General features: G+C 34.2%; 2 protein-coding genes across 2 annotated transcripts in view; one reads left to right on the top strand and one right to left on the bottom strand.

Moving 5' to 3' along the window:
- LOC149411867 (lysozyme-like) overlaps window positions 1–15,657 on the top strand; it is a 44,618-nt gene extending 28,961 nt beyond the window's left edge. The window contains exons 4-5 of the mRNA XM_089646419.1: window positions 12,919–12,982; window positions 14,058–15,657. Coding sequence (XP_089502545.1) covers window positions 12,919–12,982; window positions 14,058–14,194 — 201 coding nt within the window. The 3' untranslated portion in view covers window positions 14,195–15,657. The remainder of the gene's footprint in view (window positions 1–12,918; window positions 12,983–14,057) is intronic.
- Window positions 1–20,725, bottom strand: part of Lrt (Leucine-rich tendon-specific protein) — a 311,734-nt gene that overhangs the window by 213,918 nt on the left and 77,091 nt on the right. The window lies entirely within an intron of this gene.

The raw sequence follows: 20,725 nt of genomic DNA, 5'->3' as shown, positions 1-20,725 counted from the left end.
TGAACATCCACAAAATAAAAGGCACTTTTTGGCCATGTTTTTTTCTTGCCTAAATCAAAACAGCTGGATGGTGTTAAGCGGGAATTTAAGCCTTACCGCCATCTACATAAGGAGTGTTATTGATGGCTGCTGGATTCAAAATATTACACGACGTAGTGCATCGCCTTAAGCTAAACGCAACATAGCTTGCAGCACATCACTTGCCATACACTATGAATGTATGGCGAGCGATACGATGAAATAGGCCAAGCCACGAGAATGTGGCGTGCTTATGGCGTGGTCTGTCACAGGCATTATCATGACATATATAATGATATCCTTACTGGGATCTCCCGAGCTGAGGATATAATTTACATATTATTTTGTATTGCGGATTATAGAAATTAATTATAAATACACATGTATGAATTGAGAATTTCACGGCCAAAAGTATTACAGTGATTTGTTTTTGGGGTATTATGCCGTGTTGCCCTACCTCCTTCTTCAGATTTTAGAGGGTTGGAGCTGGCAACACGGTATCAAGTATTTAGGTTAGGACTCGAAAGAGGCGATTACTCATATGAGGAAATTGAACAAACTTTAAGCCTATCTTCTTTAGAAAAACGTAGAAAAGACTCCGATCTAAATTGCATATTTAAAATAATCAACAGTATAACCGACTCACCTGAACTGTTACAACTCATTCAATTCAAAATCCCATCAAGTAGACTCCGAAATAATGAATTGTTGTTCCTCAATCACCACTCAACTAACTATGGGTACCATTCTTTGTCCAGAATGTCGAGACTTGTAAATTCAAGTCAGAGCATTGAATTTTTTGGTGTAAATCTAAATGATTTTCAAAAAGCGATACGTAATGTGTAATTTTTCACAACTTAATTGTTATTGATGCTCTGACTTGTAGTTATTTTCTATATGTACTTTTTCTATTTTACATTGTCTTTGCCCTTCACATACATGTACTCTCCATTCACTGTCATCTATGTTTTCTTATTCGTGTCAATATTATGGTTTTAATTGACACATTGTCCGTAAATTAATAAATAAATCACATCTTCATACTCGAACACTCGCACACATTTCACAACAACCTTAAATTACACATTTGCCGTGATGATGGACACTGCAATGGTGTCCGAAACCTTGGTTAAAGAAGAAGTTAGCGCAACACGACATAATACCCCAAAAACAAATCACTATAATAAATACACATATTATATTTTTTAATGTTTTTATGTGAAACCGCACAAGAGTCACAACTGCTCCTAACGGTCTGGAACCAGTGAGACTATGGCATCCCCAATTGGTGTATGTTATGAGGCTGAAGGTAGTGGGAACGGGATGGAGATGAAAAGAGGAAGTAGAGGCTATTTAGACCTGGTAACCAAACATGGCCAAAGCTATTTCAAGCAACGTTTCAATTCTGAATGGTGGTCTTACACCAGGGCGATACTGAAAGTATCTGCAACTCTGGAACATGCGGCAAAAATACTATATATTATTTTGAATTAGTAATTTGTGCGATAACACAAATTAATAAAACAAATTGCGCACATCGGGATTTGAAACCGCGGCCTCCAGCTTGCTAGTAAAGGGCCTTACCCCTCGACAGTATAACTTACAGTTACCGTTGTGTCTTTTAGGTTTCAGTCTGTATTTGGCGTCATAATAATAATAATAATGTTTATTTCAGCTGGACAGAGCGGGGTGTGCAATGCTCTGCCTGCCATAAAAGTTAATACATAAAAAAAAGAATCAATACAGAAATAAATAAAAATAATAAAAAATGAATACATTGATGAGCACATTAAGACTTTATGGTGGCTTGAGTGAAATTCTCCATCTCTGGTGTAGAGGCGCTCCCTGCCACTGGGCAACGGCCTGGACAAGAGTGTTGTCCGATCTCTGGTAGCGCTGACTCGCCCCGGCTATTCTGTGGCGCATCAAAGCAGCGAACCCATGCACCCTTCCTTTGTTGAACATCTGAGAGACGCTGCATCGCCAGGGGAGGCCAAATGGGGCTATGTATGCGTGGTTGTACTGTACTCGGAGTATGTTCATGACGCCTTGTGTGTATGTCGTCCATAGCTCGCTAGTGTAGAAGCTCATACAATATGTTTGGAAAAGTTGCTTCTTCACCGGAGGACTGCATTTGTTGAATCTTCTGGCAAGCATGTTAGCTCGCACACTCAGTACTCTTCTTTGGCGTTCTATGTCATTTTTATTATTTATTTTTAATATATATTCTATTTCTGATCTCCCTATGTTTTGTTAATTAAATGTTTCATTTATTTTCAAATACTCCAAAGTTACGATTTTTTTATGAGAGTTCGATTTTGTTGAGTTTAGTAACTACCATAGTATAAAACTCTTTTGTCCAAATGTTGTATTCGTAGTGGGTTGTTGGATACGTGTTTGATCCTGAGTTCTAGTGTTTAATAAACTTGTTAGTTGGTATTCCTTGTGTTTAGTATTTATGAATGTAAAGGAGTATTATTTTAGAATAGAGTTGTTCAATTGACATGATGTTAAGATCGTTGAAGAATTCGTCATTGCTAGCTCTTGCAGGGACTTTCAGAATAATTTTCATTATGTTTGTATCGTCGGAGTAGGTAGTATTGAATGATGTAAATAACTATTATATACATACATACCCCAAACATGAAGGGTTGTGCAGAGAATAACGTGAAAGAAGTCTCGGTATTTACCTGGAAAAAATAAGAAAACTTATGAGATACTTGATAAGATGAAGTAAATTTGAAACACGTAAACCTTTCAATGTATAAAACAAGTCGAAAGTGACATATTTCAAATTATTTGTGAAACATCCTAAAATTTTAAATTGATGTTGTTTGTGTGTGACAAGTTGTAATTCAATTAAACGGGAACTGTTAAAGAAAAATCCGCTAAAACTAGAAGTGAAAAGGGGTGCACAACTTTAAAATGTTTTATTTTGTAAAATAATATTCAATTCAATTCGATTCAATTCGATTCGATTAGATTCAATTCGATTCAATTTGATTCCGTTCGATTCAGTTCGATTCGATTAAATTAAGTTCAAGTCATTTGAATCAATTTAATAAATAAAATTCAATTCAATTTAATAAAATCAATCCCAAAACCGCTCACTGCGGGCTTTAAATAAGCAAATATTTTTTTCTCTCATTACATTCACCGCTGCCTGTCGCAAATAAAAACCCTGATCTAACAAACCTTAACTTTCAGAAATATTTTCTAACATCATCTAATTTATGCATTAAACTTTGTCTACTATCTAATAATTATAATAGTAATCAGGTACCGGGTAGATTCATGAATTATAATCCGTAGCAAATGATGCGTGGAAGGAATTTAAGAAATGAGGGAGATGATCTCAAGATGATTAACGGCAGTTGCGAAGTGTTCGGAAAAGATCAGCTGAGTGGAAGGTGATAGATGGAGTAGAGAAAAAGTAGATTTAGAAAAAATCTGGAGTATAATTTTCGAAAGCGGTGAATGTTGTTTGAGAAGTAGTTGGGTCGTTAATGGAAAAATATTAAAGGCATTTGAAAACTTTACAGAGATTGGGTATGAATCTTTTTTAAAACAACTTAAGATTCCTACTGGCTAGTCCTTTATATACCTATCTCACTAACACGTGTACACGTTAGCACAGGTTCTCCTAGTGAGGTTTTCACGAAACCCCTTTGCCTATCGTTGCTGAATTGTTCATCTTGTCAATTTAACACCAAAAACTACAACAATGCTTCTTTATATTCATAAATACAAAGCACAAGAAATAACAAAGAAAATGAATAAGTAAAGCACTAGGTATCCATGGTCGAGGGGTAAGGCTCTCGACGTGAAGTGTAGCGGTTACGTCACCGCTCATAGAGTCACCATATCATAACCAGACCGCACGAGTTAAAAAGCTGAATTAACAATCAGACTTACGAAACTTCAATTGAAATATCGGTACCGCGATACGTAAACTGCTGATAGAGAATGTTTGCATACAGGGTGATGCAAATGTTCATACAATGAACCGAGTCAGCGATCCTGCGGGTTCGACGTCCAGACGCTACTCCAACCCATGGCAGACAAGAACAAAGAAATCAGCAGCTTTATTAGCGGTGGAGGACCTAAGTACATCATCATTCCAGTCAACAAGTCCGACTTGACATAACATTCCCTCGGCCCCGTGGCATCTTCGTCGGTCAGCATCTTTCGCTCATCTGTAGACCAGTCTATCGCACCTTCGCCTACCTCGTTCACACTAGAGTACCTGGAAGACCCCACGTCTTCATCAGTGCTGAACGCACCACGAGGCCGGTCTCCACGACCCATCGCCGCTATCGTTGTCTACACCTGATATCATCGTCAGCCGTCAAGAGCCATCTCCCAACTGCGCAATTATACTCAAAATAAACATTGTGACACAACACCATCATTATCATTCATTGTCACACTAACAAGATCCTACACAAGTATATTTGCGTCACGTTCCGAATGAAAGATACTCTCAGCATCGCATTGGTGTAAGACCACTATTCAGAATTGAAACGTTGCTAGAAACGGCATTTGGTGACCAGATCTGAATAACTAAGTACTTTACCCAACCTTTTTTCCCCTTCTTCTTCCTCTCCCCACTACTTTCAGCCTCACAACATACCCAAATTAGAACAATGCCATAGTAAGGCTACAGACGGTTGGGTCTCTTTTGCGCTTTCACATTCAATTTGGAGGCGGGTTTGGGTACGGCTACCCATGGAACCATTTCATGGATAACCAACCCATCTGGCATTGGTCATCCCAAGTTGTTCGCTATGTTTGGTGACTTATCAGGGGTTTAGGCACTCAATATATTTTTTAATTTTAGCCCATTTTTTAATTATATTATTTGCTATCAATGTATCCGTAGTTAGCAGTAATACTAGCTGTGCATATCGGTTATGAAACGGTACGAATAGATCTAATGCTTTAATATGTATGCTAATTTAACATTCGATAGCTCGGAGCTTTCAACACAAACGTTAGTCAAAGGACGAGCCATCACCACTCAACGCCAAAACCTGATCCTGAAATCCTAATAATCCTGGCCAATATTATATTCCGACAGAGATATGGGATGCGACAAACAAGATTCGGTTTAATATATACACGTAGGTACTGGACGCGGTAGATCATTTCAGAGTGGAACACTCTGTTATTATTATATTAGTAACACCAAATACCCTTAAATATAGGGTTTTCCAATAAGAGGTGTTATTTTGATATTCAATTGTAAAAGATCAATGGTTTCGTTGCTTGTGTGACACATAGCGCCGTCTTGTTGAAAGTAAACGTTGTCCAAATCAATACCATCCAATTCCGGCCATAAAAAAATATTAATCATCTCTCGATAGCGCAATCCATTCACCGTAACTGTTGCTCCAGCCTCATTTTCGAAAAAGTAAGGTCCAATGACTCCGCCGGACCATAAACCGCACCAAACAGTCACACGTCGAGGATAGAGAGGCTTTTTAACAATAATTTTTGGGTTTTCCGAGCCCCAGATGCGACAATTTTGCTTGCTGACGAAGCCACCAAGGTGGAAATGGGCCTCATCACTCAAGATGATTTGCATTTGATTCACTCAAGTGAATTTTAATAATTTCAATGCGTTGTTAAAGCGTGTATTGTTCAATTTATATTAATGGCGTAGTTTCTACTTGTCAAATGTCAAAAAGTGATGATTTATTTATTTTATTATAATATCTTTGCTTCAAACGCTCTGCTCGATTGGCATCTCTGCATCTGTTGTTTTAGTGTCACGCCGCAGATTTACGTGGGTTATTCTCATATTATATGAAAAAAATATAATTATCAGAAATTTGTGAATCTTATTGATTGGCTGTATTTGAATTTATGGTGACCGGATAAATCATCAAATTGATAATTCATCACATCTTTTAAGAGTTAAATAAAGTCATTAAAAATGGTGATACAAAAACTTTATTAACTGGGTTAAGTAGGTTAGGTTAGGTTAGGTTAGTTTTAATTTTTTTTTCATCGTTTCTAATGACTTTATATCACTTTTTAAAAGTGTGTTGAATTGTCAATGTGTTGAGTTTTCACGGAACCGAATGTATACTAAAATGAATTACTGGTTTTGAAAGCAGATGAAATTTTTTTTCAGATTTTAATAGTATGAACTAGCAAATGCGATTAGAAAAATAAAGTTCTGATTTCCAATACAGAAGAATTCTTCTGCGATTGTTTTATCGCTAACCAATATTTTTTTTAACTGTCGAAATACCACTTTATATAAAACTGGAATATATATTTAATTACAAAGACGTATTATAAAGGCTACTGTAGATTACTTTATTAGTTTCATATAAACATAATTAATAAAAAAATTCACCAACTTTAGTAAGGGTCGATAACTTTTTGGAATTCATTATAATTATTTGGAAGTGTATGATATGTTTTTTTATGCGAATACAAAACTTTATGTAATTTCTTTCTTAAATTGTTAAAATCATAAATCTCACCGTAATAAAAATGGAATATAACCCCTATATTATGCTACGTATACATCCGCGAGCCAAACTGCCGAACTGAACTTCAACTTATCAGAAAGGAACAAAGAAACCGTAAATGGCGTGAAGCGCCGCTTGCAGTTGATTCGCTCATTTCCCGTAATTCGTGGTAAGGTTTGCGTTTCAGTTCGCACATATATACGTACCCTTATGAGTCCATCTCAGTTTAGTACTAGTTAACCTTGTTGATACAAAAAGTAAGCTTTTTGTGACGTCAAAAGTGATTTTTTCCTTAAATAATAAAATCAGCGCCATCTATAAATGCACAAATCATAACGCACGTAGAAGTCAAAACTCGATTTTTCACTTTCCACAAAAATGGCTTATGGTTACATTTAATATCCACACAGAGAAAAAAGGTATCAAAACGTAAGTAAACAGTTTTCAAAGGCAAGAATCTTTTCAGAAGTCAAATATTTTTTTTCGGAAAGGCGCAATTTTTAAAACATTTTAATTAAATTTTACTGTTAGCAACTAACAATGTTTCATGAATTCTCATTTCTTAAAAACTCCTTTTTTAGCAAACTTCCGCTAGTGGGTCTAAAGACCTAAAGCTTTTACCGTTTTGCCACTGAGGTCATAAAACTCATTTAATATTCTGTAAACAATCTTTGAACACTAAAGTAAAATATATGTGGTTTTTCGGTGAGCGTAAATCTGTCCTTATAATTACGTTCTGCGGATAAGACGGATAAACTTAATGCCTCGATATGCATGGTAATTTCACAAACCGATTGATTTCTCTAATAAGCTCTACCCAACACGCTTTGGAACTGAATATGAATAAAATCTCCCTTATGAGATATACCTCACAGGATGATGCTAGTTTAAATCTTCTACTTTTCTACGGCGGTAATCGAGCCTTCCACCTCCTACTCATAATCAAGTGCATTAACCACTAATCTACTATCTTATGCCTCTATTTGTTTTTATCACTAACGATTAAATCATTATGAGCAAGAGTAAGAGAGGAATGCCGAGATGGTTTGAAAATATAAAGTGTAGAGACGAAGAAAGAGTATCAGATGAATACATGGCGTTAAAGTGAATACATGGCGTTAAAGTGAATACATGACGTTAAAGTGAATACATGACGGTAAAGTGAATACACGACGTTAAAGTGAATACATGACTTTAAAGTGAATACATGACGGTAAAGTGAATACATGACGTTAAAGTGAATACATTACTTTAAAGTGAATACATGACGGTAAAGTGAATACACGACGTTAAAGTGAATACATGACGTTAAAGTGAATACATGACTTTAAAGTGAATACATGACGGTAAAGTGAATACACGACGTTAAAGTGAATACATGACGTTAAAGTGAATACATGACGGTAAAGTGAATACACGACGTTAAAGTGAATGTAAGAATATGTCGGTGACGTCTCAAAAGAAGACTAGGCAGTTTGAAATAGATATCATACTTGTGTTGTAGATAATTTCCATGGTGAGGATAAAAAAGATACAAATTTTTAAGGACTTATTCTCAAGGACCTGCTACCAAGTCATACATATGGCTTGTCAGCAGGTGCGTATTCATTATTATCACATATTTTTTTGTATTTTTACATTTTTTAATATACATCTTGGAGGCGAGTACGGGTTCCGCTGCCCGGGAACCATTTAATGAATAACCAACCCCTCTACCATAGGAAACTCCAAGTGGTTCACTACGTTTGGTGATTTAGCAGGGGTGCCCAGGTTCATGGGGTGAGTTTTGTCCGGATGTATGCGACAGATGCGTCTGACCACAAACTGCATGGCAGGCTGGATGGTAAGACTGGCAGAGGGACACCTTATAAGCAGCAGGATTCTAAAAACTTCGCCTTGCACCGCAGTGGGAGGGATGGATTTATACATCCGTCACTCCTGGAGACACTAACATACAGATTTATATCAAATCCTCATACCTTTTTCCTTCCCAGATCTTCCTCCCTTTCTTTTCTTAAAAAAAACCCCAAAAATATGACATAGGTCTTTAGGGTAATTATTTTCCTGATTGTGTCTTGTGTTGAGCTAATGTAATTAAAAATCTCAAGATCTACAAAATTTCGATGGTTCAATGAGCCATTAGCATTCATATTATCAATACCTGTCTTTCAACATATCATTTATAATTAACTTAATGAAAATATTTTAGTTTAGTTCTTCATCAGGATAAACGTACAATGAAAATTAACGAATATAAGAATATACAAGCAAGCGTGGACAAATAAATACTTACATAAAAAATATATTTATTATTTGTTTTTTATTTATTTGTTTTTATATAATATATACATAAATGCAATAATTATCTATTTATTAAAAATATCATTTATTTTATATAATTGTTTTTGTAATGATAATTAATTCATCACTGCTCATTGTAATACTTTTGCCTATTTTTATTTATCCTGACCAACAAACCATTGGTTTTGATCAAATAGTGGTTTTATACAAAATCATTTATTTTTATTTTTTTTAAATGAATTTACGACTATTGAAAGTGGATTATATATATTTATCCCCACACAGGATGTCCTAAGGAAAACAATTTCCCTTAGAGCCTTTGTCATCTTTTGGGATGCTGTGTGGAGAATCTTTGTTGGGTAGGAATCTAGGGATCAGTATACTTCATAAATGCAGTTGATTAAAAGATCGATATATTTTTCATGTCCCATAACGTACTTGACAAGTTTTTGGTATTGCAAATACATTGTTTAAACAGTACAACTTTAACGTCTTAGACCCATTTTCTCTAACCTTATTAAAAAAATTGTACCAACTCAATTGAATACATAAATAAATAGCGTTTTAAACCATTCAAATTGTTTCAGATTCAATGGTGTTGTATTTCCCCAAATTGTCATTCCACATATGAAATGAAATATTTGGGGGTAATAATTGACTCCAAATTAACTTTTGCTCAAAATACAAAACAAATTATTAAAAAGATTGCCAAAAAAATCTCACCGTTGGGAAGAATAAGAAAATTCCTTAACACAGTTTCCAGTAAAAATGTGTACAACGCAATTATTGTATCACACATAAATTACTGTAGCAGCATTCTATTCTTATCCAACGACGGTTTAATGAAACAAATGACAATTCTACAAAATAGAGCAATCAGAACTGTATTGAAGAAAAATAGATACACAAAAATTAAGAACATGTTGAAGGAGTTAAATATCTTGTCATTTAAACAAATTATTTACTTTAATACCATATTTATAATCTACAAGATAATCAATGGCCATACGTCTAGTGAATTCCTAAGAAAAATTGATAAACTACAGAACAAACACACACATGAGACGAGGAAAAGAAATGAATTGAGACTCCCCTTCAGGAAAAAAACAGAGTCAAAAGTCATTGATGTACAGAGCGTTGAAGATATTTGGAGAGCTACCAGAAGAAATAAAATCAGAAGAAAACATAAAAACATTTAAAATTAAACTACGAAAACATGTGATTGATTCATTTTAAATGTGTTACTATAATTATATGTATATGTATATAAGGATTGTATTAGGACATAGATAACTATGTACCTACTTAAAATACCGCAATAAACAATAAACATATCTTGAAAGAGAATCTGCCAGTGACATACAAATTATTACCAGTGTTTCAATTGGTAAAAACAATTTTAGAGTATAAATTCTGCCAGCAATTTATCTCAAGTTTTTTTTATAATATTTTTAATATAGCAATCCACATAAATACAATAATATACATATTATTTTGAAGACGATGTATGAATGTTGATGAAACGAGTAGTTTATACTTGTATAGAGTTGTTTGTCATCCTATTCCCTTAGCTTGCATATTTAGTGAAATTGTACAGTGTTCAGAAAAGTAAGGGTTAATTCTCTCAAATTAATTACTTTGGTATTTCGGAATTGATAATTTGAACCTGCAATTGCATTTTCTCTAGAGATACCACCTAAAAACATATTTTCTAAAATAATCTGTCCTTCAATTTTCAACATCCCGGAGATTCCCAAGCTACACGTGACCGCTGAAACTATCGCCGCTGTAAACAAATCCAACATATCAGTTATGCAATTATGCAAATGGTTAATCTTCATCGGATCCATTCGCTCACAGTGCCACTATGTAGGTCTGCAGTATGTTTACATCGCACAAACAGGAGCATTATTTGAATATTGAACTATTGAAATTATTCAGTAATAGTTGTCTTTGAAGTTTGAAGGATGGGGTTTGAAATTTTTTGTAGCAAATTGGTGAGAATCGAATTAATTATTTCACTCCTTTGTTCGATTCAAATCAAATCATATAACGAAGAATGGAACCACGTTAAATTTTTAATCAAAAATCGTAATTGAAGTGTAATTATATCAGTCGAAAAGTAATGCACTAATTATCATATCACCAGCTCACACCCGTGAATAATCCATTGAATACTTACGGGACATAATAAGGAATTGCAGTAAAAAAATTTAAACAAATTTTATGAGCGTTCACATTCTAACTTATACTTGTATTTCTTAGCTCGCCAAAACGATTAAAATCTGAAAAAAGTACGAGTGACGTCATAAGTACCTCGATTTTGTCAGTTAAGAGAAAGGTCAATACAATTCGGGTTGGTATGAAATCAACAAATCCCAATTTAAATATTTATAAATATTTCCAAAACGTTTAAATTCTTTTTAAATAATTTGTATACCAAAGTAGTAAGCCGCGTGCGAGTTCAGTTTTATTTCAGTTCTATCTATCAGTCAATTATAATAAGTTAACAAGCTTTACAACATGATAGTTGTCCTTTTGTGTTGACCACAATTTTTTTAAATGCCGTTACGGACTTAAGATAGGTTGTTTCATAGAATTTCAACAATTCATCAAATTTCAACATTATTTTTCGAGTTCTGTGAAAGTTCAATTCGTGTTCTGTTATTATTTATGTTCTGTGAAGCATCTGACCCATAATAATATAATAACAGAACTTGAATAGGACTTTTACAGAACTTGAAAATTAAAGTTGAAATTTGACGAACTGTTCAAATTCTGTGAAACAACCCGTCCTTAAAATAGGCATCTAAGCGGAACCTTTCATCTGTCAAAAAAATAAACAAAATGGCGCTGAATGATCATTTGATGACAACGTTTCATTTGAATTTCTCTGAAACAACCCAACTTTAGTGTTCCTCGTACTAGACGAACATAGTTACAACATCTCTATGTCGCCTATCGCATATCGGATGACGTTTGCCGGAGCAGGAGGCCAGCCACATAGTAATCTCCTTTAGTACTCCATTCATCACCATAACTTTCCGCAGAATTGGATTTTTACCGAGAACAGCCGGAATTTTGGTTCCGCTAAGTGAAAATGCCGAATTCCCTTGTTACATTTCAGCGAAGCGGAGATAAAGTTTTCAAAATAAAAATTATATGTGAATATCAAAACAAACTGTACTTATATAGAACAGTTTAGACTAGAGTTTTTTTCGCAAGCTCCAACGTAGGATTGTAATAAATATTATGATTGATGTAATTTTCTCATTATAATATAAATAAGAGTTATACAGGGTTCGGGGGTAAAGTGCGCCAACTCTAGTTGGATTCTACATGATAGTACAGTAAAGTAAAAAAAAAAAAATTTTTTTTTCGAAATTGCAACAATTTAAGGTAGTTTTTAGGTAAATTAAGTTGATTTGTTTGTATGAGAAAATAAATATTCTTTTTTGGAAAAAATACATTTTCAAATTTCTAAAAAAGTTATTTATCTTTTTTGGTAATATCATCGTGTAGAATCATCTCTCTAAATTAACAAACTGTACTTCCGGTCACCCGTATTTTACAAAATATAACATTTAAGGACATTCTTGGTTGAGGCGCTGTCCCAATAAGTAATCCTTGGTTCGATTTCCAGTGGTACCGTTACCTTTTTTTAAAGTTGCTGTATCTTGTTCTGTTTCTTTTTTTGTTTAGATTTACTAGTATTTTTGTCTTATTCAATGATATATTAATCATTACAACTACATTTTAAAATAATATCTTAAAAACTGAATTTTCAAGATCTTCTTTGAACAATACAAACACTTCTTTAAAATCTTAGCATTCTCCAATCCGATGCATTCTTGTGTAGACTCGTTGTACCAAAGTTAAAATGAACAGACTATTATTTAACTTCGTTGTAATAAAGTTTTGTTCTCGTAAGCTCCCTTAAGAGAAGAATTTATTGTGAATGCAAGCATAATGCAACTTTTCAAAATATTATGCTAAACAATGTTATCAAAGAACACAATAATTATTGTGGAAAAATACAGGAATTATTAATTAATTGTCATTTTTAAGAAATTATTTTGTGTTTTTTTTTAATGTAAGTTTTTCTGTCACCTAGCTCAACAGCAACGAGTGGTGCAAGAGAGGACGCCGGGGGGGACACTGTACCGTGAAATGTGAAGGTGTGTATTATTTTATTTACGCCACGCGCATTTCGATATTGCTAACAAGACGGCTCATCAAAATTATTTATAAAATAACCTTTTTGCAATTGAATATTTTTCACTCATTCTTCCTTTGTTGCTTGCTGTCACTGCAAAATTTCAAGTATATTTCCATAGACCTCCAAATCGATAGACTTGCCCTAACATAAAACCTGGGTATCTTTTTGATAAGCTAGACGAAAACCACGTGACCATATTTTTGTCACCAGGAGGATTCAAGAATGCTTTTATTAACCTACCACATCAGTCATACGTTGAACGCCGAAGAGCGCACAATAAAATAACCAGACCTTGCGCAAAAAGGCAAATTTCGACAAAGTAAGGCAGTGGCTTGTAGCGCAGTTCATTGAGGGACTTTTGCGTGCAAAAAACCGAAATGAAAATTTTATCTTTTATGGCTGCGTTAATTTAACCACGTTTTATAAAGCACCCAATAAAGGTTTGCTAAATAAAAAAATATGTGATCGTAGAATCATTTTCGATTTAACCTGTTTGTATAAAATCATTAATTCAATATTTGATACCCCTGATTTATTATATGTAATCTCTTTTCATACTCCAAGCAGGTCAGTTACAAGACAGTACCTACCATATTATTGTAGCAATTCTATATCAACGTCCAATATCACACTCCTATGCGACGGATTCAACAGCTAGGAAACAAATACTCCGATGTTGTTGATATATTTAGTACATCAATTTCTTTATATAAGCATACCTTATTGAAGTTTTTTTCATCAAGCAGGAGAATATTTTGATAAAGCTATTTAAATTGACAGTATAACAGTATTTTGCACGTTGACAGTATTTTGTCGGCTGAAACAAAAAAATTATTTTGGATATTTTATACATATATTTTGTACCCACATACTGTGTGGATCAAATTCAACAAAATTTCCTGCACTATTTACGAGTATAATTTCTTAAATATTTTTATATATGTATGTAAAAGCCTTAATAGGCGTAAAATAAATAAATACGAAGAATTGTTTAAAGGTAGACTGAACGCTTTAATGGTTGTAACCCTTTTCAGATCTCATGAACGAGGACCTTGCGGATGATGTGCGCTGCGCAAAAAGGGTATACGATAAGATGGGATTCTTGGGCTGGCCTTCCTACAAATCACGGTGCAAGGGAAAGACTCTGCCTGACATATCGCGATGCCCTTAATCAAAGTTCCGGTAACTCGCACTTTTAGATGGTGGCTGGGTAAATTGCGATCGCTGATTTTAATGTAGATATGTTAGATTCAATAAAAAATAATATTATTTTAAAATAATTGATACAAACAAAGATCATATTCGACAAAATGATTTTTTCTGTTGAACTATCTACAAGTCAAAACCACACAAGAAATAGTCCTATCTATGGTTCCACAGCAGCTCAAGACAATTTCAAGAAATAGTCCTCTCTATGGTTCCACAGCAGCTCAAGACAATTTCAAGAAATAGTCCTCTCTATGGTTCCACAGCAGCTCAAGACAATTTCAAGAAATAGTCCTCTCTATGGTTCCACAGCAGCTCAAGACAATTTCAATTCAACACCCTTTTTAAAAGTGATGTAAAAAATGGCCTTTGTGCCTAACTTAAGGTAACCTATTATTTTTTCAGCACTTTTCATGACACTATTTTTCATTGGTTCCCTCTAATTTTTTTGATTGTATGTGCGGCCCAACTTTTTTGTACGCTACACCAAAAGAAAAAACAGACTAGCCTGCAAATACGTACATTTATGTGTTGTTAAAATTAAAGAATGTGTTATTAATGTTAATTTATCACGGAATAGTAATTTTTTTGCTTTCGAAATATGAAGGTTTTAAAAAACCTGTTGCATTGACCGATAATGTTTCTTCGTATTGGAGTCCAGAAGGTTATTGATTGGTGTTTTTATTTTTAGTTTTCTATTTGGTTTTAAGCCCAGCCGGGCATTTATATGGATCTTTAAAACTGAATATATCTAGTGAGCTATCGAAAATTATACTAAAAAAAAGTTTAAAGCAAGATATATCAGTAAACTGATAAACTGAATATAAAACAATATTATTGTTACTTTGGTACTAATTAACAACGGTTGTTTGTGTAGTTACTTTCATAATTTAATACATAGTTTATTTATTCCGATTTATGTCGATTCCTTTCAGGACTATAAGGGAGCGGGGTAAGTAAGGCTTACAATCTAAAGACTGATGATTTTTTCTTGAAATTATGGATCGTCTCGGAAGGGTTGTTTAAAAAGTGTACTACAATGAAACAGTCACAGTAAAAATAGATAGTGCCTCTGTTTGTATGTCTCCTATACAAGTAAAAAAATTAAAACATTAATAAAAATAACATGAACGCAAGGTATAATTTAGGTGTTTCTTAAAAATACTTAACGTACTGTGCGGACTCTGAGAACTTGTCATTAAATATGTTTTTTTTCTGATAAAATAAAATCTGGTGACATGTTTCTTTCTTTGAGATGTGTGTCGAAGATGAAAACATGTGTGAGGACAATTTTTGAACGAACCACGAATTACGGGAAAGGAACGAAGCAACTGCAAGCGGCGTTTCGCGCTATTTGGGGTTTCTTCTTTCCTTTCCCATAAGTTGAGGATCAGTTCGGCAGTTCGGCTCGCGTATGTATACGTACCATTAAAGGGAACTTATACCACTTTTAAAGATTGTGTTGAAGTGTGTTAAATTGCTACTTTCCTGAGTTGCTTGGTAACTTCTTTTAATGTATTGAGTTGTTTTTCCATTCTCTGTGATTCTTGATATAGTGAATATGTTACGTGAGAGATTCATGGCCTATTTAATTCTTATCCTGACAAAATATGTAATTGTACCTTCCAAACCAGGAATGAAACGATAATTTAAAAAAAAGGCTTTTTCCATAAATCCAATTAATGCCAATCGAAGCAAATTTTTACAAAGTTAACATAATAATAAGCATAACATGATATGCCACCATGGTTTCTAACACTATTAAGTAGGTAGCTGAATTTAATAATTATTCCTACATTAGCTCATATTATTCATAAATTTTGCATACGCCCATAAAAACATAATTAGGCTATTTTTATATTTTTTTACCTGGTAAATTTTAAGAAATGGGTGAATTCTACACCTTTATTAATACATCTCTCTGTTTTTTAAATAAATATAGTGTTCAAACAAAGTATGTTACAGGTTTAATTATTTGAATGTATAAAAAATAAATTATATTTGTTGTTTTTATTTATCTCCTACTCCAAAAATCAAACACATTAACCTTGTCAAGCAGAAAACATAATTATTGTCCCAAAAACGAAGCCAGTAGTTTGCAATGAAGTGCTGATGCAAACGCCGATGTATTTCAGTGACGCATAAAACTGGCTTAGGAAGGATGCAAGTACACTGAATGCTGTAGAAATGAGATCCCTGAGGCGGAAATGTGGTAAAACCGTGTATATCAAAAAGTTTTAAGTCTAGACAGCATGCGAAAACCGATGTAAGCGTAATGGATAAGATTATGAATGGGTCACTTGGATGGTTTGGGCATGTAGAGCGGATGAACGAAACTCTTGTATGAAATATGACCCGAAATTTAATTGAAAAAGGAGTCAGGGATTCCATGTAATAAAGGATGATTGTAAAGAGTCATAATAACAGAAGAGCATGTATGAGACGATATATTTCTTTATTGAATATCAACGGTACAAATATACCATACACCATAATTCATACCACAGAATGACGACACAGAGAATAAAACTAATATTAGAATGGGATACAAGTACATACAAAATATGATCAACAAGTATAAGTAGACTAACGTTATATTAGTAATGATTTAGAAGATATGATTGTATAGCAATATATATATATATATATATATATATATATACGAGTATATGATTAAGCAAGAAGTGTTTCCCAAGACAGAGTCGTCAGTTTATCTTATTTGTCTACCCGTACGGGGAAACGGCGTGATGATTAGCAAGTTAAAAATTGACAAATATTTTTTGTTTGTAATTATAATAATAGTTCGGCTAAATTTAACCCTTGTTGTTGTAATTAACCGAATGACTGCACCGTGAGAGAGGTGGCCTCACCGAGGAGCGCATATCTGCCGAATAGTTGCCCGGAAATGTCGGCATTCGGCCGGAGATTCGTGCAAGTATCGCAGTGGCTCCATGGTAGCTCACAAGATAATAATACACTGCTACCAACACCATGGGACAAAGGAGACTGCAAACCTGAGTATTGACGCGATAACCCTGAATTGACTGGAGATTCATTAGAATCGAATTTTAAAGGTAAACATGAACACACCGATGGTGATTTGAAAAGCGTTGTATTTATTTCCGTTCTACGTTCATACCACTGAATAGAAAAATGAATTGAGAAATTGTTTTACACCTTACTTCATATTATATTCCATTAACCCCTTCAGTAATCATTTCAAAATTAAAAATGGATAAAAAAACACCTTTTTCTTATCAATGAATTTTATTTACTGAAAATACATATCCTCATATAAAAGCCATATTCGGGCCCAAAATGGGACTGAATATAGTGATGTAGTGGTGCATAGTTTGAAAAAATAATTAAAAATTTTCTTGAGTATGAATTCCGAATTATGGCACATAATAGCCGCCCGAGTATACTCGGGCGTGGTCCTCAAGAGGTTAAAAACTACCTTTTAGGGATAAAAATGTTAAAGTGGTTCCCTGTACTATTTTTATTTATTTATTGATGTATTTTTTTGATTTGGTACAATAATTATATTTAAATAAATTATTTGATAATGTGGGCCTTACTCGGTGCTTTGCCCGTGCTGAGGCCCCCATGGATACTATAGAAATAGGTTGGCGTTGTTTGTTATTCAAAACGATTTCAAAAGTTCAAATTAAGATTTGATTTAATTATAGTTCCATCGTCTAAGTCTTAAGTGCCAAAACGTAATCGTGGTCGTCAAAAGTCCATCCAAACGTTGTGTAACAATGCCATGCTTTTTTTATTGAATTGTTCATCAGGCTTCATATGAATGAATTGAGTATTGATACTGGTAGCGTTGCGTTTGATGTGGCAGCACTTGTGACCTGTTTATGAGGGGAGGCAGGCCAACATCCGATGTCCCGTCAGTGCATGTTTTTAATCGGCCATACTTGGTGATCCGTATCGATTGTTGAACCGTGAACGTGAACCGGCTTTATCTAGTGCTGTTCTGAAAATTTGTGATTACATTTTCGAGCAACAGTGCAGCATGCCTATGAAGACACAGGTTTTTAGGTGGTTTAAAGAATTCTCAGAAAGTTGTGACTCGATTTCAGAGGCACCTTGCAGAGGAAGATCTTTAACTGTTAGAACTGATTTCGTAAGTTCTGGGAAGAGTTGAATTTGACTCACAAGCTTGAAGTTTTGTAAAAGTTTCTATTGCACTGAATCTGAAACAAAACTTGATAGCGCGCCGCCGCGTGAAATTATTGTTGTCACTAATTTTCAGAACAGAAACACGGAAACAATCACTACGGACCACCAAGTGACTCAAGCGAAGTCAAACTTGCACTGAAGGCGCTTCAGATGGTATTCCAAACGAAAATTCACCAGTATTGCCACATCAAACGGCACGCTACTTTATTTACACAGGTCTCTGGCATATCTGTACACAGTCCATATGTAATTTTCAACTTTGTAATGCATTGGTGAATCGATATCAACAAGTTAACAAGTTTTTTGAGCAATATATATACGTCAAAGTTACATCTTTTTTCCGTCTGATCAAATGTTATTTAAATATTTCTTCTTAAAATCATCCGGTCACTTCCAGGTTGAGCAAAATTATTCATTTTTTCAGCTGTCCGGTTCCTTTGGATGTGGAAGTAGCTGAAGGGGGAGGGAGCTGGAGAGTGGAAGCCGGGAAGACGATCCTGAATCATCTCGTGATACAATGACCCGCCAATAAACTACGTGACTCAATTCCCAGCCGAACTGGATAAACAGGGTGATCGGAATTACAGAAATTTGTTTAAATTGGACATGCTTTTGTTAAACTAATTAACTAAGCATCGTGCCACTACCCCTGAGGGGTACGCAGAGAGGATAGACTGCCACACGACTCTGTCGTGGCTCACACTCTCTAGTTCTCGCTTCTGTTATTCTGAATTTAACAATGCATTAATTCGTATTTGATAAAATCAGAAAAATAACTTGTGTTGGTGATATTGGGATGCATGCATAGTATAAACGTTTTATCAATATTATTTTTATTTTTCTTGTAGATTTTTTCCGGATTTCCTTCTTTTTTGACATATGAACAATCGTTTAAGAGCTCCATAGTACATGCTGAAAATGAAAAACAAATTTTATGGTGTCAGAGCTCATTTTTCGATAGTTTTTGCTGCCTCAGTGAATCAAATTTGTGCTTCGTAGTAGATTGTGTATATATAATTAATATTTATTAAACAAAAGGACATGAAAAAAATAACAGATGGAAACGCAAGTATTATGTTTACTTGATAAAAACAAACTAAAATAAAAACAGAAAACAGTGAAAAATATTATTTCTTTCACTCCCAATAACTCTCGACTATCATCATAACGAGCCGACCTGAGACAATATTTGTTCTTGTTTTGATTCATAATTAATGAAATATTATTATTTATGAATGTGACTGCTACCCGATCATAAGTACATAATAATTCGTTGGCTTAGTAAGACAAAAAAATTCTTGATATGGTTTTTTAGGAATATGATATTAGTGAGATGTTGTGATTTGTTCACAATCTCCAAAAGAGATGAAATGCAACGCAACATTTTCTTAGCCTGCACTTCTTGCTCTCATACATTTTCTTATGTTAACCAACTGGGTATATTGAGATTTATTCACAATGTTAGAAAGAGATCAAACGCAACACAGCATTGTCTTAGCCCGCACTTCTTGCTTTATTCGTATTCATACGTCGTATAATTCTCATACATCTTCTTCCGTTAACCAACTGGGTATATTGCGCTTTTTTCACAATGTTAGAAAGAAATAAAAATAAAATCAACATTGTTTTGGCCCGCACTTCTTGTTTTATTAGTATTAATACGTCGTATCGTTCTCGTACGCTTTCTTCAGTTAACCAACTGGGTATATTGAGATTTATTCACAATGTTAGAAAGAGATCAAACGCAACACAGCATTGTCTTAGCCCGCACTTCTTGCTTTATTCGTATTCATACGTCGTATAATTCTCATACATCTTCTTCCGTTAACCAACTGGGTATATTGCGCTTTGTTCACAATGTTAGAAAGAAATAAAAATAAAATCAACATTGTTTTGGCCCGCACTTCTTGTTTTATTAGTATTAATACGTCGTATCGTTCTCGTACGCTTTCTTCAGTTAACCGACTGGGTATATTGAGATTTATTTACAATGTTAGAAAGAGATGAAACACAACACGGCATTGCCTTAGCCCGCACTTCTTGCTTTATTCGTATTCATACGTCATATTGTTCTCATAAATTTTCTTCCATTAACCAACTGGGTATATTGCGATTTGTTCCCAATGTTTGAAAGAGAAAAACACAACATTGTCTTGGCCCGCACTTCTTGCTTTATTCGTATTCATATTTCATATCATTCTCATACATTTTCTGCTAACCACGTACATCAATGATATTGTATTTATTATGAATCAAAACGTAGGACTCAGTTGTGATGTTCTTATGAAAAGATTCTTTGGGCAGA

This window comes from Hesperophylax consimilis, chromosome 24 (assembly GCF_061612785.1).
Source record: "Hesperophylax consimilis isolate HC1 chromosome 24, BYU_Hcon_1.0, whole genome shotgun sequence".
Lineage (NCBI taxonomy): Eukaryota > Metazoa > Arthropoda > Insecta > Trichoptera > Limnephilidae > Hesperophylax > Hesperophylax consimilis.
Note: the sequence above shows the minus strand (reverse complement) of the source record. Positions and strands in the feature narration are given on the sequence as shown.